We start from the raw sequence: 25,212 nt of genomic DNA, 5'->3' as shown, positions 1-25,212 counted from the left end.
AGGGAGGAAATAAGTAATGATGAAGATGTGGAGAAACTGGAACCCTTGTGTACTGTTGGTAGGATTGTAAAATGGTGTGACTGCTGTGGAAAACAGTATAGAAGTTCCACAAAAAATTTAAACTAGAACTGCCATAGGATCCAGCAATAGCACTTCTGGGTATGTAACCTAAAGAACTGAAAGGATCTCAAAGAGATACTTGCACACGTATGTTCACAGCAGCACTGTTCACAATAGCCAAATGTCCACTGACAGAGAAATGGATAAGCAAAATGTGATATATACTTACAATGGAATATTATTCAGCCTTTAAAAGGAATGAATTCCTGTCACATTCTGCAACAAGGGTGAAGCTTGAGGACATTATGCTAAGTGAAACAAGCCAATCACAAAAAAGATAAATACTGTGTGAATTCATTTATATGAAGTACCTAAAATAATCAAATTCATAGACACACAAATTAAGATAGTGGTTACCAGGGGCTGGAATGTGAATATGTTTTCAAGTCTATTTGTAGGAGTGGAATTGCTGAGTCATATGTTAACTCTATGTTTAACTTTTTGAGGAACAGCCAAACCATGTTCCACAGCTGCTGCACCATGTTACATTCCCACCAATGTACAAGGGTTCCTATTCATCTACATGCTCTTCAACACTTGTCCACTTTTATTAAAGTAATCCTTGAGGGTGTGAAGTGATAACTCACTGTGGTTTTGATTTTCATTTCCCTAATGACTAATGAGGTCGAGCATTTTTTCATGTGCTCATTAGCCATTTGTATATACGTTTTGGAGAAAGGTCTATTCAAATACTTTGCTCATTTGTAAATTGTGTTGTCTTTCTATTCTTAAGTTGTAAGAGTTCTTTATATATTCTGGATACAAGTCCTGTTATATTTTAAAGTTAAGGGAATGTCTGTCGATTATTGTGGCTTTCTAGACCACACGTCATTAACTTTCAAAATATTTTCAAGTTAACGATATTTTTTGATTAAGTACATCAAATGTCACCTTAAATATAATTGCATAGAAGTTTAAAAATTTAAAGCAACCACTGCATTTTCAAACAAATGAATTCCGAGCTGAGGAGAGGCGGGTATGGGGATCCATAAGTTAAAAGAAATTCAGAGATATATGCAACATATGGACCTTATTTGAAACCTGACTTGAACTGGAAAATTAAGAGACAATTTTAAATGCTAACTGAATAATTGCTAACTGAATAATAACTAATAAATTGTTAACATTTAAGTGTGATAACAGTATTGTGGTTATCTTTAAGAGCTTTACCTTTCAGACATACATAACTGAAATATTTACAAATGAAACTATTTGCTACCTGGGATTTGCTTCAAAATAAATCAGCGTTGGGAAGATGGGTGGCATATAGATAAATCAAGATCGGCCATGAATTCATTATGTTGAAGTAAGTTCATCATACTATTTTGTATATTCTGAAATTTAGCATTAAAAATAAAATAAACACTACAACAATGTCCACTATGTATTAAGAGCACAGGTGGCTGGCAGCAACTAAACAGTATCAACTAAAGTTTTACAAACTTAAGAAATCAATTTCTCAAAGCAAAAGAGCTCTGAGAAAATTAATAATGAGACTGACATATCTGTACAATTACATATACAACGTTTTAAGTATTACCACCAGTCACAGGCTAACTGGGTAGTTATATCAATCACCGTACACACAATAGCACAAAGCAACAGCCATCAGCATCACTCTTTACCTACACAGTTCATCTCCTCACCAGAGTTCACTAAGGGACTGGAACTCCCACTGGAAGGGTATAACTACCCTCACTGGTTACAGAAAATACTGCCTTCAAGTAAGTTTAAGTACATTGCAAGTAATTTTACAGTAATCCCTCAGGCCACCTTATGTTGGGTTGGCCAAAACGTTCATTGGGGATTTTCCATTACATCGTATGGGAAACCCAAACGAACTTTTTGGCCAACCCAATACTTGCCAAATTGCACATCCTACAGACACGTGAATTAGGATAGCTAGATATATATAACTTGCACACTTAAGATACATATCCACCAGAATGACAATAATAATAGTAATAATAATAAACATTCACAAGGATTTTAGAGAAGATGCAACCCTTATGCACTGTGATAGGAATATTTTTAAATGGTACAGCCACTTTGGAAAACAGTTTGGCAGTTTAGAAAGTCAAACAAAATTTCCAAACAACCCGACAATTACACTCCTAGGAATCTACCTAAATTAAAATATATGTCCACACAATGACAAATATGGGGAATGTTCACAGCGTTACTATTCATAACCAAAAATGTAAACAATCCAAATGTCCGACTGGTGAATGAATAAACAAAATGTAGTATATCCATACAATGGAATACTATATAGCAACTAAAAGAACTAAAATACAGGTATATGCTATAACACGGATGAACCTCAAAAACATTATGCCAAGGGAAAGAAGCCAGATACAAAAGACTTCAAATTGTATGGTTCTATTCACATGTAATCTCTAGACAGGGAAAATTTATAGAAACAGATTAGTGTGGCTGCCTGGGGCTTGGGGTAGGAACAGGAACTAACTGCAAAGAACCATGAGGGGAACTTTTATGGGCTGATGGAAATTTTCTAAAACTGGATTGTGATGATGGTTTTGCAACTCCATGAATTTACTAAAACCACTGAATTATACACTTACAATGGGTGGATTTTACGGTGTGTAAATTATAGCTCAATCAAGTTGTTGTTGAGTCCCATCACAATAAAGTCTTAGGAATGACTATTTTAAAGCTCTGGCTTTCATTTCATATAATTTCAATATATTTAATTCTAACATACTCTCAGGATTAAGAATATTGAAAACTAAACTGGCTATTTTCAAAGGATTCCAAGTACACACATCTCTAAACCTTACTGATCAAATATTGCTCTTTAAGCTCTATGTCATGTAACTATGTGACAAAAATCACTGTCTAGAGCTTTCCTTAGCATTTCCCCTTAGCCATTTTGTTTTCCCCTAAACTTATGCCCTACAGTGTTGCTTTCCGTAAAAATCTCATTTGGCACCACTCAAGTTTTCCGTTAGATCCAATGTTTTAAAATATTTCATAACCTGAAATCAAATTTTAAGTAGTTATATTAGACATCTACCTAAATACATATATATATATTTTAAATATAAAATGAATATTATCCTTGTTTTCTTTGCTTTGTTCATTGTTACTCACATGCTGCCGTCTGTTAAGTTTCTAAACTTTGAAACAATGAAGTTTCAAATCAAGCTTTGTTTTGACTATTTTGGTTAAAAATTGTTTGTTTTAAACTTATTTGATGGATTCTGACTCCATCTCTTCCCATTCCACTGAAAAATCTGCCAAAGAGGTAATGTTCCCTTTAAGCCAGTCATTAAAATATTTTTTTAATCAAACATTTTTTCCCCAAACAAAATCTCATATGAAACGCCAATAACCTACAAGAGATAAAATAGAAAGCTTCCAACCTCATAAATATAGCAGCCTCAAGGTATGGCTTGAAAACAAATGCTTTAAGTTACAAGCTACACTGACTTCTGCACAGCACAAATACAAAAAAGGTAAGCTGAAAATACATAAGCAATACTTTTAAGAAAAACTTGGATATACTTGATTAAAAATATACTTTTTAGGGACTCTATTTTTAAAATGGATTAATTATAAAATGATTCCCCAAATAATCTGTCTTTAAAACTCCATAAATAAAGACATTACTTTTTGGGAATTCCATCTACTACAAAGGCTGTGCACATTTTATCATAATTTCCTTATTATGACAGATTAAAAAAAGACCAACGAAAGAGAAGTCAAAAGCCACATTAACACAAAACACTGAGCCTAGTGGAAAAGTGTCAAATAAATGAGCTTGTCAGCAAGAAATGCCAATTACCCAACAGGCAGTAAAGAAAATAGATGGCAAGAATGCTCTGGTAAAACCATTTATGTAACTGTATTATGAATTAAGAAAAAAAAAAAAAAACAGGACTATCTGCCTCCAGAATCAGGTACAAATCAAGCAAATATTCAACCAAAATAGGGACAAATAGTAAGGGTAAACCTGGAAAAGGGGATTTGTACTATTAGGAATTTTCAGATTTATCAACTACAAAATATAAACCCCTTCCCCTTCAGAAATCAAAGGTAAAGGTATCATGATATATAACTTCACCACATTTCTATAAAATAAAAATAGAAATTATTGCTATATGATTGTAAAAATGGAGGCAAGTAAAGAGTTCAGAAATATACTCGTTTATAATCAATTAAATGATGAGCCATAATTTGAACCCTAATTATCACATTATGTAGAAATCACAATTCAGGTATTACGTCCTCAGATATTAAGTTATATGTTAAATAGTTCACATTTAAAAAACATTTTATCATTACATTATCAAATTTGATAAAATCTTATCAAAACATCTATGTATGCAATATAAATCATATTGTTAAAAGTATAAAGTAACATTTAAAGAAAACTGCTGAGGTGTCAAGTATTTTCTATTAAATATACACAATTTAACATTTAGAACTCCATAAATTAATTCTTGCTAAAAGTTGATTCAGGTTTACAAAGGCATACTTCGTGAACTATAATAAATTTCCCCAGCACCACTTTCCTTTTTTTATTCCAAAATTCTTTCATTAGGTTTAACTTTCTTCTGTCATTCATACGTAAAAGTTACAGAAGGTTTACAATACGTAGTCTTCATTGTAACATGTTTTTAAAAATCTAAGCAAAGTGCACATTAAACTGGCTACAACTACTCAAACCTCTTGATTATCGTCAAATAAAAAATAGATGAACACTTCATTCACTTAAATCTTTCTGAGGAAAAAAATAGTATACCTTGCTTAAATAAGAATTCCCCAGTAAGCATATTATATAAAAGATTTCCCATGTTATTTTATTAAGTTTTCTTTCTCTCATTAAAACTTTTTAAAAGTCTAATGAAGAACACATACTTACAAAGCCGTATTACACAACTACAGTACTGTTAATTAAATAAAGCAGCCCAGTATAGTTGTAAACATTTTAAATGTAGTAAACAAGACTTGGCATGTCTTTTCTCCCCAAAACTTGCCATTATAATGCTCTTTCCATAAATAATTATCCTTTCTGGAAAAGTTTTCCGGTATATTTTAGTCTTTAAAAGTATTACACTGAAATAATATGTGAAAAGATTTAGTCATGGCAATTTCACTGAAGCTTTTATTGCCTCTGTTGGTAATATGACAGGGATGTAAGAAACACAATTGAACTTACAGAGATATGCAGATGATAGTCACTAAAGATAATCTTACTCTCAAGTATTTTTATATGTGGGCACTTCTAATTTTATACACTTTACTATTTAAAAAGCATTACATTGTAAAATGTGTACCTGTTTTGACATTTGGCAAAAAGGAAACTGTACCTGTGGTTCAGTTTAAAACAAAGAATCAGCATGGGGAGTTTACCAGAATGAAGACTGAAACACTAATGAATTAAAGCAATTCAAGTTGTGTGTGTGTGTGAGTGTGTGTGTGTGTGTGTGCGTGAGCATGTGTGTCTCTTTCAACCTGTCAATCTCTCTCTTTCACACACACTCACACACACACGGCCATTATGTGTAAGCATTTTTTAGTACAAAATATTCCCTGTAACCAGACATGTATCCTCAGAATAACCACACCACATTAAATCAGTCTTCTCTTTTCAGCCCTAGTAATAGTATTGTTTAATTCTAAGACGCCATCATAGAGTTAACAACCTTAACTTTTATGCTACATGATTATATTCAAAGCTTTATGTATTTTTTTGTTTATAATTACATAGTAATTATAAATGTTTAGTACCAAACTGATGACAAACACTATTTTGTTGAAAAGGTCTTGCATTTAAAAGGAAAAGTCTGTAAAACCCAAGGCACTAGGCCACGAATCAATATCAGACTTTTATGAAAAACAATTTATATTGGGGAAAAAAAGCTAATCGGATCTCATTTCAAAACACAGCATACCGGAATTAAGTAATCAATTCAAAAACAATACCATAACTCAAAATCTTCAAGACAGGAAACAAAATAGTACATTTATATATATATATCTTTTAAAAATTTTTCATAATTGAAGTTCCTCTTAATATTTACAAATATGAAATCAGGAAATACTGAAAGCAGCAGGATTCTTCTTTTTTCTTTTCTTTTTTAAATAACGAATTCCAGTAACCTGAATAGAAATTTTCAAAATTTTCTTTTGATAGAATCATATTCTTGAATTAAAGTTATGATTAGAATATTAATATCTATGGGAAAAGCTTTCTAGTCAATTTCAAAATCGTAAATAAAAAGTAGTTTTAATATATCATTGTTTCTTAAAATCATTTCCGCATATACCTTATAATGTACTGCTATTCTGAAGTACATACCTTTGATAATTTCAACATTAGAACTTAGAGTGCCTGGATACACCAAGCAAAATCTACTCCTGCTAAAAACCAGTCATCCAATATCTGAAATTTTACATTTTTTAACCTGCCTTATAGAAATGTTTAAGAAAGCAATAAACCCTTCTTCACAGGTCAAGAAGTGAACAAAGAAATCAACATTTTCAGCATGAAAGCAGTTCATGGGTCTTGTAATGAAGAAAAAAACCCAAAACATACAAGACAGAGTTCTGCTTCGATGTGAAAACTGAGCTAATCTGAGTGAAACAAAGAACAGTAGAAATTAAATAATTTACGAAAATAGAAGCCAGATTGGTACTTTGCATCAAATGCATGCCTGCTTGAAAATCTTTGCTCCTGAAATATTTGGCAACCAGTGATTAGCAGTTAAAGCAATTTCAACAAAATAAGAAGTCATCAAAAATGGACTATTTGTCTGAAAGAGCAGTACCTATATTATAAGAATTGAACTTTATGGCTCATTACAACCATTTTCAAAATTTAATTCCTACTATCTTATAAATTAAGAGAATTTCATTTGTGTTCCATAGTGCGCTGACCAAAAAAACCCCAAAAACAAAAATAAACCCTCATGCCTAAATTTAGAATATTGTATTATGTAGCAATCTAAAACATTCAAAACAAATTAAATAGTTTAACTTACTCAACAGGCATATAAGCGTTTCAAAATCATAATGAAATCCAATTATGGAGTGCATAATGTAGACAGGAGTAGAATCTAACATTATGCAGATGTTTTTCTAAATAAAACCCCCTGTAAGACAACTATATATAAACATGGGTAAGATAAGTGCAGACTAGTTCTGTGGAACCTTCTGAAATCGAGGGTCTAAAACACAGTAAAATTTTGGGTAGGCACACCAAGTTATCCTAAAAATTTTTCACGTTGGTTATTTTGACTTTTTTTCAACAGATACTCTACTCACGTTAACAATACATGTGATTTGCCAGGAAAAAAAAAATCCCCCCATACCAAAACACCATTCCAGATCTGGTACACTTAAATATATCACTCTCACTGGAAGTGCTATCAGCATAGTCTTTGCAACTAGCCCAAAGCATATATTTAAGAAGTTTTTATAAATTGTGATGTTCACATGTTTAATTCTTATGCCAAACTGTTTTCTGATGAAGACAGCATTGTGCTTTATGCAAGAATGGAAACTTCAAAATAATCACCATAAAGCTTCTAAGACTTATGGGAGAATAAACTAGGATGGTCCACAGATATAAGATGAAATCCACAATGTTGGAATAATAAATGTTTAGAGCGGCCCAGACTAGAAGACAAGCCCAAACCACCATTAGAAGAATGAAATACGATATGGTCCAAGATGTATCCTTAAAGTTTTGTCTCAACCCTCAGTCTGAATTGTGAGGATTGATCTTCAGTTCAGTCCAGCCAGCAGAAATTGACTGTGCAATTTTCCATTGTATTTATTGTACAGACTATGTACATTCTAGAAGGTTCCTTTAGTGCTACACTGTTGTACTTTTTGTCCCAGCAATTTGAGGGCGTGCAAATTCCACAAAGTCATCAATAAGAACAGGCCATGCTCCTGTGGGGAGGGGGGAGAAAGGAAAGAAAGAAAAACAGAAATAAGGTAACATTTTAATAGAATCCTTTATTTTTTAAAAAATATCTTCCCCATAATTGTTAAAGTATGTCATTATAAGTATTCCCACAGATAGGACTTCCAAATTCCTAGCTCTTTAGAGTTTCTACCTAGAATATTCCTTTCTCTCTTCTCTATTATTCCAACACTTGATAATTCCTTGAATGATAAAAAATAACCCTTCTGGTAACTAATAATATTATGGTTTTCTGAGGGCCACTGAATCAGGCCACTGAAGTAATCTGGTCAAATCTGACCTTGATATGATGACATGCTGCCAGTGCTGCTGAAAGCACAGTAGGTTGGAGTTAATCTTTTTTTGCACTTTGTGGCAATCTTACAAAGGAAATTAACAACAAGGATCAAACTCTAATCTATTTCATGATAATAAATTACTAAAGGATTTTAAATTACATATATGCATGCCTCTATACATGCCTCTTCTCTATGCCAACCTCCAAATCAGGAAGTTCTTCACTTTTGTGTAAGGTCTAACAGAAAGCACAGTTATCAATTATCAGTCATTTCTCACTTCTTAAAGAAGACAATACATGACAATGAAAACAAAGATAAGGAAATAACAATATCTTTGGTTACATTAAGTAGTTCCAGGACACTTTTAAGGAGACCAAGGTTACTAGAGATTTTTCAAAGAATACCTGTCTATTCAACAATATCAAAAAAAAAAAAATCCTGCTAATTCTCAAGGGGAACTAGGTAAGTATGCGTGAAGAAACGAATGTAAATCACTGCCAGTTCCAGAAAAACAAAAGCACATGTCCTGATAGTGGATGGCAAAATCATCCTTATATGTACATGAAGAAACAGCAGAAAAGCATTCAATCAGTGAATATTTACTGAATGCCAAGAGTACTACAGTAGGAAACTAAACCGTTTCCATTTGGACAAGGTCACTAAACTTAAGGAGTTTACGATCAAGTTCACAGACAAAACAAACAGACGACAACAAAAAATACATATACAAGTACTATAAAAGTACATTAAGAAAAGAACAGGTTCCTAAAGTAAACTGAAAATCTAAAACATGGATGAAAAGTACTCATGCCTTTCTGCAAGATATGAATACACAGAGTTGGTATTTAAGGAAACAATGCAGATTGGTAAAGAAGATGAAGGCATTTCATACATTCAGAAGAGCACAAATAAAAGCTCAGAAGAGGGAAATCTAACTCTAAGAAAAACAGAAGTAGACAAGATGTTCAAGAGTGTGTGATAAAAGAAGACAAATTTTTCAAAAAACTCATAGAGCAAAATGTTCATTACCTTCTTCATCATAATTAGACATGTCATCTGCAATCATTGTACTGAAGTCTAAAAGAAGATTCCAAGTATCTTTTGGTATTGATCGTTTATGATGTTCCTATTTAAAAAAAAAAGCATCCAAATCACTAAAAAGAGTTTCAAAAAAACAGTCCAGATGATGCCAAATACAAGAATGCAAAATGACCTATGTAATAAAATTCTGGAAATCAAATTTTTCATTCTATGTCCATTACATGCTCTGAAATTAGTTATGCTTTAAAATGTTAATTTATCTTCAAACAAAGCAAAAGTTTAGAGAAAACACCAAACTGCAGAAAATATGAACTTACCAACAAAAATTTATTCCATAAGTCTAAGAATTTAAATCTTCCATTAAGCACTAAATTCCAGTAGGCAATGGCCATTTCTAGATCTGTAATATTAAAAATAAATTATATACTTCAAATGTCAGGAATATTTGTCCCTGAAACAAAAAAACACCAAGTAAGACAAAAGATAGCCTTAAAAAAAAAAAAAAAAAAAAAAAAAAGGCTTGTGTCCTGAATACTTACATAATAAAAATTTCCTATAGAGTTAAGTCCAAGCTTTGTATCCTGCTTCCATCACAAATGAATGGTGCCTTCAGGGCAAGAAGGGTATCACTTACCTCATAAGGGGTTTCTGAAGTTTAAATGAGATAACGTAGGTAAGCATGTTTGACTAGCTCATAAGTATTCAAATATTAATGTACACCAGTGTTTCTTGACCTCAGCACTTTTGACATTCTGGGGCGGATAATTTTTTGTTGTGGGAAGCTGTCCTGTGCATGCATTACAGCATTAGCAGCATCCCTGGCCTCTATCCACTAGGTGCCAGTAGCAGTTCTGCCCCATCCCCAGTGGTGACAACCAAAAGTATCTCCACATATTGACGAAGGTCCCCTGGGAGGCAAAACTGCCCCCAGCTGTAAATCACTGAGGTACACCTATAAGCTGTAACGCAAAGAATTACTACCCACAATCCTAACCAACCTTACACTCCAAGTTGTTGGCTGACTGATCCTCAAGGAGACCATTAAGAATATTAAAATTTTAAAATTAATAATAAACTAAGATTTGTCTTTTTAAAAGTTTGATGAAGAGGATATAAATGACTATTTATCTGGTTTGGGAGCCGATAAGGATAAAGAAGCAATATTACCACATGACAAAAAACTAGATCTGTCATAACAACAGAGAGAAAGAACTATGATCTCTTTCAAGGAACTAAAGTAGTTAGGTCAAGCTTTTATGAGTAAATTTACATTTCCAGGTCAGGAAAAATTACACCCCAAGTAACTTAAAAGTCCTTTTAGATATGATCTCCAAACTACTCTGGATAATCTGAGGAATCATGAAAGACTAGGAAAGACTCCAAAAAGGCTCACATCCTACCTGAAAAAAAACATATAGGACTTAAGGCAAAAAAATCCCCCATCTTCACTAGACCCTAACCTCTTCAAGGATAGGGACTACATATCCCCAAACTAGCATACTGAAACACACAGCAGGCATTCAGAAACTGCTGAATGAACAAGTTTCCTTGGAAAAGGTACCTCTTCTCCCATCCAAGGTTAAGTCCCTAACACCATTACTATGGATCCAATATGCCATCCTGCCTTTTCAAGGAATCTGGTCTACTGATTAATTTTCTTCTCTCCCTGTATCTTCAACTTTGCCCTGTCTTCCAGCTTTCCCCCCACAAAGGAACATGCTCAAGTCATCACCTATCTTTAATAAATCTTTCTTGTATCTCTCCATTCCCTTACAAGCTACCCTCTTTCTCCTTCCCTCCACAGATCATCTTGAGAGAGTTCATGGAGTCTTCTACTTTTATTTTTAATGTGCTCATGAAAACATGTCTGATAGTCAAGTTCAGATCCCCATGTTTTAAGAGAACTAGAAATATGACAACAATCCCTAATCACAATTCCTTTTTAATCTTTGCAGTCTTTAAAGCTCTGTATCAAATATTCCTTCCAGGTTCTTTAATTTTATCCTTTTCTTTACCAACCAAACATATAATTGTCTAGCTTAAGTGCAGTAAGATTGCTGTTATTAGCATGTATAGTAGGATTTGCTGTTATTAGCATGCTTAATGATATCCTTCTTCACTTCAAATGCATTAAATTTATGAGAACTAAGCTTATTACTAGTGTTAGCATTTTTTTCCCTTTTCAATTAATTTTTAGAAAATAAGGATGAGAAACAATGAAATATTCAAATAACTGTAAACCATGAGACACCTATAGAGGCCCATTTCTCAGCTGATATACTAACCTAAGAATATTACAAGAATAGGAGTGTACCTATATGATGTTTGAAAGTTCAGGTAGTTAAAAGAACTTTTTGTAATCTACATTCATTGTTCAATTTCCTCACCTACCACACATTTTAATTCTATAAACTAGTGTCCACCTCTGTCACTCACCCCACTGAAAGTAATCTCTGAAGGGTCACCAAGCCCTTCTGGTTGCCAAATAAACCTTTAAGTCCTTAATTTACTTGGCTCTCTGCCGTACTTGACAAAATTGAGTACACCTCCTGGATGGAACTGTCGCTTCTCTCAGCTTTAATGGTATCACTCTATTGATTTTCCTCTGTCCTCTCTGGCCTTATTTTCTTTTACTGCTCCTCTTCCTCCATTTGTCCATTAAATGTTGATGTTCTATAACACTGTACGTCAGCAATAACCACCTCTACTTCTCTCAGTAGATTTTTCAAACCTTTACCTTTTTTCAAGTTATACGCTCAAACCATCTCTAACAAGTCCTAAATCTGAAACGGCTCTTTCTATATTCTAGATTCTTACATCTAATTGCCTAAGGACATCTTCAACTGGATATCCACAAACAACTCAAATTCAACAGGGCTCAAACTGAACTCATTATCTTACCTCTACAGACCTACCATTTTCTTTTCTCTCAATGAATGTCATCACCCTACAGTGTTTCTCAATGAAACACAATTTTTCATTGTAAGGAAATGAAGTCCTATGCACTGCAGGTCATTTAGCAGACAGACCCCTAATCCCAGTAGAAACCCTCAGTCGTTGTAACAATACCAAAAATACCCCCCCCCACTTCCAAATATCCCCAAATGGGAGTTAAGACTAACTTCCTCATCACACTTTCAATCAAAGATTTCTCATTTTGGCTTCTAAGTACCTTTTAAATCTCTCTCTCTTCTCCATCCCTTGCTAGGGCCTATGCTAGGGTCCTCTTCATGTCTAGCTAAATCACTGCAACAGCTTCATAACCAATTTCTCTTCCTCTAGTTCTGCCTCCACACCTTTTAAAGGACGACACTGCTTTCAGATGGACCTTTCAGGCATATAAATTTGGTTTCACTTCCATGTTAAAATTCTTCAATGATTAAAACGACAATGAGATACCACTACACACCTTTTGGAATGGCCAAAATCCAAAACACTGACAACACCAAATGCTGGCGAGGATGTGAAGCAACAGGAGCTCTCATTCATTGCTGGTGGGAATGCAAAATAGTACAGCCACTTTGCAACAGTTTGGCAGTTTCTTACAAAACTAAACATACGCTTACCATATAATCCAGCAATCACACTCCTGGGTATTTTCCCAAATGAACTGAAAACTTATATCCACACAAAAACCTGCACATGGACGTTTACAGAAGTCATAACTGCCAAAACTTGGAAGCAACCAAGATGTCCTTTAGTAGGTAGACAGATATATAAACTGTGGTACATCCAGATGAAGGAAAACTATTCACTGCCAAAATGAAATGAGCTTTCAATCCATGAAAAGATACGGAGGAAAACAAATGCATAATAATATTATTAAGTGAAGAAGTCAATCTGCAAAGGCTACATGCTGCATGATTCCAACTATATGACATTCTGGAAAAGGCAAAGCTATGGAGATAGTAAAAAGATCAGTGGTTGCCAGGGGTTAGGAGGGAGGAAAGGATGAACAGGCAGAGCACAGAGGTTTATTAGGGAGAGTGAAACTTCTCTGTATGAAGCTATTATGGTGGATACATGTCATTATACATTTGTCCAAACTCACAGAATTTACAACATTAACAGTGAACCCTAGGGGAGGGATAAATTAGGAGTATGGGATTAAGATATACACACTACTATATATGGAGTAGAGAACCAACAAGGACCTACTGTATAGCACAGGGAACTATACTCAATATCTTGTAATAACCTATAATGGAAAAGAATCTTGTATGTATCCCATATATATATAACTGAATTACTTTGCTATACACCAGAAACTAACACAACATTGTACATCAACTATATTTCAATAAAATTAAAAAAAAAAAAAAAAGAGTGAACCCTACTGTGAAGTTGAACTTTGGATGATAATGATGTGTCAATGTAGGTACAACTGTAACAAATGCACCATTCTGGTGGGAATGTGATAATGGGAGAAGCTATACATGGTGTGGGGGAAGGGAGTAGTTGGGAAATCTCTGTACCTTCTGCTCAATTTTGCTGTAAATCTAAAGCAGTTCAAAAAATAAAGTCTATTAACTTTTTAAAATCTGCAATATTTCCTACTGCCTTCAGATAAAAATCTACATTTCTAATCAAATGAACTTACTTGCAGTTTCTCAAAGGTGCTATGTCTCTCACCTCTAAGCAACTGAACTTTCTAATCTCTCCACATTAGAGATGGCTTCTTTTTCTTTTGGCTTTGAAAACATATATTCATTCTTCAAGGCTAAAAAAGTATAATCTTTGTGAAGACTTTGCAAACTCACCGACAGACTTAAGATGTTCCTATGCAAACTCACCGACAGACTTAAGACGTTCCTAATTCCATGCTCTCAGAGTAACCAGCCAATAAATGTTTTTGGATGAAACAGGAATATTCAAAAAGATTAATAAGTTATTATTAGGAGCTGAAACACATAAGATTAAGTTGTACAGGGATAAAATGTCAATTGCCACAAGCATATGAAAAACTGCCCTTTAGGGAATTCCCTGGTGGTCCAGTGGTTAGGATTCAGCACTCTCACTGCCAGGGCCCCAGGTTCAATCCCTGGTCAGGGAACTAAAATCCTGTAAGCCGCGCAGTACGGGGACACACACACACACACACACACACACACACACACACACACACACACACACCGAAAGGAAGGGAGGAAGGAAGGAAAGGAAGGAAGGAAGGAAGGAAGGGAGGGAGGGAGGGAGGGAGGAAGGAAAGCTGCCCTTTAGTTAGAAATGTCTGAGTGACAAAAGAACAACCCAGCTAGAGAGAAGTGGTTTAATATAGTAGTTTAGCCTCTTAAATCTCAACTCCACCACTAATTAAGTAGCCTCGGGCAACTAAGTTCACCTCTCGGTAATTCAGTTTAAAAAAAAAGATAACAGTACCTACCCTCACAGGGTTGTTGTAATAATTAAACGAGTGAACACACCTAAAACATTGGAACAGTGCCTGGTAAATAACGTGTCCTTATTATTACTATTGTTTATTTTTAATAATTTTTAAAATTATTATTATAGATTCTGAAGCAGTTTTGGAAAGAGAACAAAGTCAATAATAATGTAACAAGAAGCAACAACCGCAGTTAGAATAAACAGAAGGATAACACAGAGAAAAAGACACAAGCAAGTCCTAATAATAGTATTACCTAAAACTGAGATACTTGCAGAATGAATCCTTAAGCCCTTATAATAAAATTTAAAATGCAAACAGAGGTAATCCCAGTGTTATTCTTTCAAACTGAATCAACAAGGGCAATGTGTTTCATAAAAGATGATCAATTGAGTGACAGATGAATATGGAAATGAACTGAGACTGGATCCAAACACCATCCCTAAGGGGAACAAAATGTTGCCAACTCACTAGGGAGGATGAATGGGGATTTAAAATCCTACTCACAAAGTCTTAATTTACCTAGAGATATCTATAGTTAGCACAACCTAATATAATAAAAAGAATATAAAATGTGGAATCAGGGGGCTTCCCTGGTGGCGCAGTGGTTGAGAGTCCACATGCCAATGCAGGGGACACGGGTTTGTGCCCCGGTCCGGGAGGATCCCACATGCCTCGGAGCGGCTGGGTCCGTGAGCCATGGCCGCTGAGCCTGCGCACCAGGAGCCTGTGCTCCGCGGTGGGAGAGGCCACAACAGTGAGAGGCCCGCGTACCGGAAAAAAAAAAAAAAATGTGGAATCAGAAGATCTGAGGTTGAGTCCCAATTCTACCAACTCTAAAGTTATGTGACCTTAATAAGTCAGCCTCTCTGACCATGACTTTCCTCATCTTTATGACAAAGAGGTTTTTTACTTAGCTCCAAGGGTTGTTATGAGAAGCAAATGGGATTACGTAAATGAAAATACACATTAAAAACACTCTATAAAATTATTTCTGAATATTAAATGAATGTTTAACAAGTAATGTTAAAAATGTTTAAATCAACTGCACAGGTATAACATTCTAGCTGAACCACAACAGTTCATAAGAAAATAACCTACAGACTTTAAGAAAGTTCAGGATGGTCCTAAAAATACCATGGCTGTAAAAAACAAATGTAATTTTTGAACAAATTAATAGAATGAACAGTCTCGTAAAAAATAACAGACCCACAGTATTCTACATTAAATAGCCTCCTTCTGGAGTATTATGTTCAGCTTTAAGAACTCTATTTTGAGAGAAACTGAGAAATTGGAAATGTTATCTAGGGGTGACAGCAACGGAATAACAAAGGTCTTCTCAAATGAAGAACAGTTAAAATTTGGAATGCTGACCTGAAAAAAAGGAGAAGGGATAAATGAGAAAAACAATGGTTAGACTTCCTTTGTGCTGCAGCAAAGGTCAAATAAGAACAATGGTAAAAGTTATAAAGACAAAGATGTTAGCTTAATAAGGAAAAACTTTGTGATAGCAAGGAAGAGTATTCTGTGATAAGAATGGACCACTTTCTAAAACAATGTGTGTTCAAGCCCCACCCTGTACATTCAAACATAAAAGCTAAATGAGCATCAGGTACAGGTGCTACTTTGCATAGGTTAGATTTAACACAGGACTTATGAAATCCCTTTCAAATTTATGATTCAGAAGACCATCAGAAATGGCAGGTGACTGAAGCAGATGATGACAGAGGAAGTACCCTATCCTGGTGTCACAAGAAATAAGGTTATAGAAAATGAGAAAATATGGAAAACACCAGCTCTCATTAGAATTAGCACAGCTATTTATAAATAAACCGCAGTGCTGTCACTGTCACTCTTTGCCAATTTGTTTGGGCCTCACCTCCTCTCCTACGATCTCCTAATTCCTTTCTGCCAAATATTATAATTTAAGAGCCCTGTGAACCCTTAGAAAGGCTGTCAAGAAAACTGTTTTCTGTTTAATTAAGTTCTTCAACTAAGCAAGTCATTACATTTCCTGACACCCAATACCAATGCAAAACAAAAAGAGAAATTATGATTTGTCTTTTATTACATTTTGTCTTTTTTTAAAATTAAGACTTTTTTAGTTTTAGGTTTATGGAAAAACTGAGCAGAAAGTACAGAGTTCCCATATACCTTTACCCCACCTTCCCCCCATTTCCACTATTTTTAAGATACTGTTTTAGTGTGGTATATTTCTTATAACTGATGAGCCAATATTATTAACTAAAGTCCAGTATTTTACATCAGGGCTCACTCTGTGTTGCACATTCTATGGTTCAGGGCTTTTTTAAAAACAACTTCTAAATTGTGGTTAAATACACATAAAATTTATCATCTTAACCATTTTTCAGTGTACAGTTCAGTAGTGTTAGTTACATTCACGGTGTTGTACAATGAATCTCCAGAGCTCTTTATCTTACAAAACAGAAACTCTACACCCATTAAACAATGTGACATTTTTCTTAAGCTCAATACTTACTACATAATAGAATAAAACATAATTTTAAAATCGAATTCTTCAGCACAATATTTTTCTCAACTTTTCCTGTAATCTAAAATTCCAATTTACCATCATATTGATATATCAAACAGGTATAAAAATGTTAATTTTGCCTTATCTTCACCAAATATAATAAAAACTAAGATTCAATATCAAGACTACATAGTCACCCAAAAACATCATTTATTTTGTGCTCTAGTAAGGGGTAGGGTTATAACTAAGGAATAGGTTCAGCCCCTTTAAATCAACACTTGAGATTCAGAACATTTTCTCTAATGGTATCAAAACATTGTGCTACATTTCTAAACACAAAGAAATAATTCTTTTAGTATATACATGTAAGTTCGAAGATGTTAATTGGTTTTTATTTGTGGGAAGAAAAGAGGAGACTAGAAAAACTAGCCCAGTTAACTTGTGGCCACAGATACAGGATAGAGAAACTAACACTAGGTATCCCAGCTTATTTTGCCTGCAAAATGAAGAAGTTTCCTGTAAGAATAAGATGCAACCTAAATTAATTGGAAAGGAGACTTCATTATTTCGAATTTTCCTTAATAGGTATTTTGTAAATCTTAATTCAGTCACATTTAGTCACTCTTTAGGCCAATTCTCAAATACAAATGCTGTATATTCATCCCTTCTACTAGCTTTCAGTCACTTCCTCCAGTCTAATTCCTAGTCACACAATCCTTTTCTCAAAGCTTTTTTTCTCTCTAATCTAAAATATAAAGAATGATTAGTACAAGAGGCCCCTATTAGCCTCTCCAACTACTGTATCTTCAAAATCAAAAACTCACTTCCATCATTGGGTAAGTTATTTAACTTGCTGTGCCTCAGTTTCCTCATCTGCCAAATAAGGATAACAAGTGTCTAGCACTCTATGACTGGCACATGGCAGCTGGTGAATTACTGAATGAAAGAATGAATAACTCATAAAGTTGTTAAACACCAAATGAGGCAGTGTATGTAAAGTATTCAGCACACTGCCAGGCACACCAAAAGCTCACATTAAATGGCTGTTACTGCCACCATCGTCTTCAGTGCAACCCCATTGCCCATAAATTCCAATTTAAGCCTTTCTGTCCTGTTTTTAAAAGAAGCCTTATCTCACCAATTTAAGCTCCAAACAAACATTCCCACTAAAATCAAATCATTTTCTCTCTTCCACAAAGAAGCCAAGCTTATTTCTGAAGTCTGAGACCTTCATTAATAACTATCCTCTCCCTGGAACATTTTTCATCATCCCTTGCCCAAATATCAAATCCTTTAGTTCTCATCACTTCTTGCCCAGGAAGCATTTCCCAACCATTCCTGCTTTTACTCATTTCTCCTTTTATCTAAAACCCTCACACTCATATTTATTATTTTGCATTATGTGCTACTGTCTACTTTTTCTGAATAATCTGCAAATTACACTGTAGCTTTTACCTCCACTTCCCTTAGCCATCCCCAAAGCAAATGTGTGGTTGTTTCTACAGTATAAACTGACTGATCTAAACTGTTAACAGTGGCTATTTCTGGATAAGATTATGAATGATAATCATTTTTTTATTCTTTCTTATAGTTTCCAAATAATTCACACCAAAAAAGAATACATTTATCTGGCATTCTGTGATTCAGAAATCTTACAATGCTATTTCAACAGATACATAGTGAAAAACTTATGATCCTACGATCCTATAATATCTTCTGAAAAATAAACGATCAAATATACAAACCTATGTCAGTGGAATTTTAACAACTATTTTCTGTATTGTAGTTCTTAAAAAAAAAAAAAAAATCAGTGGTTCACATATAGTATCCAGGGTAACACTGTTATTGAATAGGCAGAGTATATTCTGATTAACTAGAAGTTCACTGTTTCTCGGTATTTTTCAGTAACTGATAATGACTTTATGCTCAAAACATAGAACTTCCTATTACAAACGTGAAGCTGTCAATGTATCTGAATATATTTGAAACACCAAATATAATTTTTAAAAATTCTTACCTAATCCTTTTTGTCCTGGATTCTTTGCAAAATTAAAAGTAAACTGGTAAAAATCCTTAAATCGTCCCGGTTCTTTCAATTCTTGTTCCATCTTGGGTATCTGGGCCTTTAGTTTTTCTATGCTGTCACATCTATATTGTAAAATTAAGTTTATAAAAGATAAACTTTTTCACTATATATTAAGAACATTTATTCCTACAACAGTTTATATTTCATAGAACTTCTTTAAAAATCCATTAAATTTTCACCTTTCTACATTACATAAATAAGAAGGGGTTAGATGGAGGAAGAAAAGATCTGGGATGATTAAATGTTATAAATAACTACTATTTTTAAAAGAAATGGGCTATTACTTTTAATTATGTAATTCACTGGACTGTCAACACACCCAAATTGTAGAAGTCAGCTGTAGTGAACAGATGAGAATGTATAGTAATCAGCTTTACAATCATCAGTTCAAACTGTAGTAGATATTCCTTACATGGTAACAAATCACATGTCTAGCTTCCAAACAAATTGAAAGCATAGTGTCTTGACTAGGTGAGGAAACAAGCATTCCTCGTGAAAACTTCTTGATATATACAAAGTATCATAATAAACATCATCTCCAACCATCTCCAACTGAAGTTACCTCAAATCAATATTAAACTTTCTCTATATGTGCAAAGCATTCAATTTCCAAGGAGCTGAAAGGGTCCAAGTACCAAGTCCTAGTTTCCACATTAACAGCCATAAGGTAGAAATCTTCGATCTGTTATAGATTCCACAAACCAAGCATTCCACTTTTTTTCCTTCAAATCATTTTTGCTTTTATGTTCCTTCCATGCTCTTTATAACACCTCCCAGATTATTAGTTTGTAAATTAAAATTTTGATTTGGAAGTTCATTACATTTTACATAAACTCACTTTTAAATGGGAAAAAAAAGAGAGTTCTAATGAAACCTGTCCTAGCATAGAACATTTCAGCAAGTTCAGGATAAGGCTGGCTTTGGCTGTAGAACATAGTGGCTAGGCCAGTTATTAATTTATTGTCTCTCGGCTTTAAACTCACCCTTCTTTGCCCTACTTTGTGACTATCTGCAGTGGACTACAAATTGTGAAACTTCATTTTTCTTGCCAGCTGGCTCACTATTAGGTTCTACCAAGAGAGGGCGATGAAAGGCTGGGAGAGGACGAAGGAACTTTTCTTATCCCAGTCTGTTTTCTGCAGAGAGCAAGGGTTTCAGCGTGTTGGGAGGTCCCTGCAGTGTTCACCAATGGAGGCAACTTGCATGGCTCTGCAGCAAGTGGCCCCTAGCGAGCTTCTTCTCCACGAGAGAAGCAGGCAACAGAGCAGAGTGCTCCTACGGCAGCTACACACTGTTTTCTGCGGTCGGAATCTCAGCCTTGTGGGGATCCTCTTAAGTGTCTAGGCTCCTTCCTTGTTTCCTTCCCTCCGTTCCAGGGGTGATGGCAGCTTCTTGCAACTGCCACCTTTGTTATGCTTAGAGTTTTCTTTTACCCCATTTACACAATAAAACAATTTTTTAAATTTACCCTGCTCAAATTACTGGTATGGTTTGTGTGTCTTGCCTGGACCCTGACTGATTACAATGTCCCTCAGGCCCAAGAATCAGAATGCCTGAGCCCAAATCCTGGCTTTAATACTACCTCTCTAGTTTCTCTGTACCTCCATTTCCTCATCTCTAAAATGCGGATATAAACACCACTTCTTTCACAAAGTTGTTGTGAAGTGGTAGGTGAAGTATTTATTTAGCATAGTTCCTGAAAGAAAATAAACGTTCAAAAAGTGTTTAGCTATTATCATTCAAAAGCACCCACTAAAAACAGAAAGGGCAGCCTGTTACCGATCCACAAATTGAATACTTTTGGAGCTTCATCACATACAGACAACTAAAGGCCACAGGTAAAACCGCTACCTGTGATTTTTCAATCTATTTATACCAAGACATTTAGCTAATCAGTTGTCCAGGTCTATGCAGAACAAAAAGTGATTAGTAACTTCCAAGATTTTAAATTCTAGGAGTTTGTTTGTAAATTCAGAGTTCACAGCCTCACATTAGGAAATAACTTAAAACTTGCTCATTTCACTTACCCATGTAAAATATTAAAGCATAGTAATTTTAACATTAGTCAATCTCCCTTAGAAACAAATGATAAAAGCATAATGCAAATAGAGTTGGTTGTACTAACTACACAAATAACTTGACATGGGAAGGAACTAGCATATTAGCCCATTTCTATCTATAGCAATGTTTGGGGGCATGAATGTCAGTTCCACAGTAATTCTCACAGTAATGTACCTAATTTCCTGTGGTAATTATACACTCACCCTAATTCTGTCATGCCGTCCATGAACTCCTGTTTGGAGAACTCGCACTGTGTTGCTGCTCTGAACTTCCACGCGATGATCAACACACTAATGCTGGCTGGATCCAGTGCCAGGTCATCACAGAACTGCTGTATACCATCTATTCCAATTTTATTTTCATCTTGAGGATCTTCAAAAACAACAATGCAACATGAAATCAGTGCCATACTTTACTGTGCTACTCCTGAAACTGAGAAAGGTACTGCTTTATATTCCATTTTTTTTAATGATCACGATAGACCAAAAATATGAAGCAATATTGCTCTATGAGATATTTTCCCCCTGTAATATTTAAAGCCACTTTGCCCCTGAAACAACATTCTTACAGTTAACAGCAAGATATATACCCAGATAGGCACCTGATTTTTAAGTCTCATTTATTCATATGAAAAAAGTTCCATACTTAACACACATTCAGAAAATCAGACACTCCTATATAGGGATAAAGGATTTTTACTGAACATAGCCACATTTTACAGAGGCATTCTAAACAGTATTATACACAGAAATTCTTTTTATCTTAAAGTTCATTTCACTACAGAAATCACTTCTTAAAGAATATCGAAAAAAACATAAACTCTGCAATTCAATTTTAATCACAATGCAAACATATGTTGTTCAAATTAAAGAAGAAAACCCCCAACTATCAATATTTACTTTTCAGACAGCAAAAATTTAAATACAAATACAAGAAGAAAGAGGCACTCATACACTGTTGTCAAATGTGATTTGCTAACATCTCTACGAATAAAAAATTTGCACATCCTTTGATTTTTGGGGCATGAGCTATGCATAAAATATAATCCCACTTTTGGCAAAATTTTGAAATTTTTTTTGCGTATATATTTCTGCATAAACATAAAAGACCCAGAAAGTTGGACACCAGGCTATTAAATATTGGTTCCCTCAGGAGAATAAATAAGCAAAAGATGGAGAAACTATTAACTTTTTCCTTATTCAATCTATTCTGTATTAACTTTTTAAGTGTATATTACTTTATAATTATTTAAAGGTTATTAAAATTATTAGGCAGGTTTTCTTAAAATCCGCTCAGCTGAGTTTTATAAGAAAATGAGGGAAAAAACCTAGTCCCCCAGCCCCCATTCTCAAATTGGATCACAAAGGAGGAAAGGGGGGGGCGGATAAAGGGGGAGGAAATAAAGACACTAAGAAGAAATTTTAGTGAAAAGAGGAAAATAATTTTTCATATTTCTTAAAGTAATTCTAAGATCTAAAGAGCTCTGTATCCACCCAATTAATGGTCTCTGTATCATTTGATTTCTCACAAGCAGCATGTAAATTTGGAAAACCTCATTCAAAATATTTAAAGTCACAAGCAAACACTCACCTTTGTATCTATTGTATAGTTGTTCTAACTTCTTCCTGTCCAATGATCCTTTTACACTCTCTCGTATATAAAGTTCAGGATTTTGGAAAAAATTGTCTGTTGCAACATCTAACTTCCAGTCATTTTGAGACAGACAACTTACTGCTGTTTTTTCACTAGACTGTGTGAAGATCATAAACTGACGAACTTTATCCTTCTGCGATGATTTCAACTTGTTCTATCGAAACCAGAAAATAAACTGAAACTGTGTAACATCACAAAAGACTAAGCATTTCTATACTGCTGACTAAATCATTTTTAGCAGTACATTTTCCTCGTAAAATATTAAAACGTTTAGTTCAAGACTTATTTTCGATCTATTAATCAGAAAGACAAATTTTTAAAAAATCTAAAACATAAAATTGGTATCATTTGGGGAAAGAAACTAGGACAGAGGCAAGAGAAGTTCACCCACCCTGCATTTCTCCTAAAATTGGGTCCTGTGAGCATGTACAAAGGCTCTCGAAGGGAAGGAGAGCTACTCTCAAAACCTTAACCAAGGGCTTCCCTGGTGGGGCAGTGGTTGAGAGTCCGCCTGCCGATGCAGGGACCACGAGTTCGTGCCCCGGTCCGGGAAGATCCCACAGGCTGCGCAGCGGCTGGGCCCGTGAGCCACGGCCGCTGAGCCTGCGCGTCCGGAGCCTGTGCTCCGCAATGGGAGAGGCCACAGCAGTGAGAGGCCCTCGTACCGCAAAAAAAAAAAAAAAAAAAAAAAAAACCTTAACCAAGCAACAAAGCTCTAAGGGATGCTTAAGGAGTGGTGAGGAAGACCACCACTAATGTCACTAATGGTGACATTATTTAGCCAGTCAGAACAGTCAAGTGACCCTGAGGAACAATGAAATTAACAGGTATTTGTTGCAGTCCTAAAACCCATTATAAAGAATATGGGGTGCAATTCTCCCCAACCTCACCCCCACCCTACCCCCTTGTTTTCTTGCTATTTTTACCAATGTGAGAAAGCAACAGAATGTGAGAACTCTGCATTTCTCCTTGCATGCCCAGGAACCAAGATAATTATCCATAGAATTTCCTCATATTTTCAGTCAAATGAGAAGCAGTGAAATATGAACAAGTACCCCGCATCCTTCCAACAAAGGTAATTTTTCACAGAATTCTCTCTTTTTTACCCTGAAAGAATCACCTCTTTCCCTTAGCCTGAACCTAGCAGACGTTCTAACCAGCCTTCCTACTGTAATAACCTTCTCACTGGTCTTGTGTTGACACATATTCATTTCTCATCTGACCTAAGCCCTAAGCAAAATGAAGCAAGGCAATTAGGCCCTCCACTCTCTCCCAGTATCAAGGGCCATGTTCGTTTTCTCCTCTCACCCAAGCTGGTCTCCTATGCAATTTCAGCCTCCCCAGTATTACTCTTCCCTCTCGCGAGTCCTAATACCATCTCTCAGCAAAATACTTGGGTTCTTCCTGAGCTATTATTGCAAATGAAGGGAAAAAAGCATGTGAGGAGGGCACACATTAATAGATACAGTGTTCTGTGGTTTAAGCAACACATCTGAAAACCCCAGCATTTTTGATCTGGCCCAAACTGACAGATCACAAACCTCAACCACCTGATTGTACAGATGAGAGAACAGACCCCAAAGGTTAAGGAATTTGTTTAAAAAAATCACCCAGGTTATTATTAGTAGAAATGGGACAAGAACAGAAAGCTCTCATGAATCTGGGTCTTAGTAATCTTTCCATAAATCACACTGCTTGCTGTACATACTTATAAACCTTTTTAGGTTTTCAGGAAAAAGGCTACCAAAGATATAAATATTTCTACCTACCACAGAGTAAAAATAAGACTATGCAAAATCAAATATGAAAACCAACCCTATCTTTTATACCCTGGAGTCTAATCTGTCAGCCATACTCTTCTCTCTCTGTAAATATGTTATTGCTTAGGATTACAGATTAAAATCTCAATCTCTGTTCTCCATTAAAATTGAGAAACTATAAATTCACTAACCTCTCATTATTTCACAAATAACTCTACCACTTCTGGACACCCGATAACTCATATATTATTATGGGACACATCTCTCAAATGTCTAGGAGTCTTCCCTCTTGAAAAGTATCTCCTCAAGATGTTATTCAATTGCAACAAACCCATAATGAAATCAAATGCCAAGGAAGATACCTGTCTTATTTTAA

The 25,212-nt window shown here is 35.0% G+C and overlaps 1 protein-coding gene across 1 annotated transcript in view; it reads right to left on the bottom strand.

The window, feature by feature from the left end:
• Window positions 1–5,557: 5,557 nt before the first annotated feature.
• Window positions 5,558–25,212, bottom strand: part of DCUN1D1 (defective in cullin neddylation 1 domain containing 1) — a 30,464-nt gene continuing 10,809 nt past the window's right edge. Inside the window, exons 2-7 of the mRNA XM_082624555.1 lie at window positions 23,014–23,230; window positions 21,627–21,795; window positions 19,294–19,424; window positions 9,717–9,799; window positions 9,388–9,484; window positions 5,558–8,046 (exon numbers count right to left, since the gene is read on the bottom strand). Coding sequence (XP_082480681.1) covers window positions 7,967–8,046; window positions 9,388–9,484; window positions 9,717–9,799; window positions 19,294–19,424; window positions 21,627–21,795; window positions 23,014–23,230 — 777 coding nt within the window. The 3' untranslated portion in view covers window positions 5,558–7,966. The remainder of the gene's footprint in view (window positions 8,047–9,387; window positions 9,485–9,716; window positions 9,800–19,293; window positions 19,425–21,626; window positions 21,796–23,013; window positions 23,231–25,212) is intronic.

This window comes from Mesoplodon mirus (genome assembly GCF_964341445.2).
Source record: "Mesoplodon mirus genome assembly, chromosome: 6".
Classification (NCBI taxonomy): Eukaryota; Metazoa; Chordata; class Mammalia; order Artiodactyla; family Ziphiidae; genus Mesoplodon; species Mesoplodon mirus.
The sequence above is the reverse complement of the archived record's forward strand: the minus strand, read 5'-3'. Positions and strand labels throughout refer to the sequence as shown.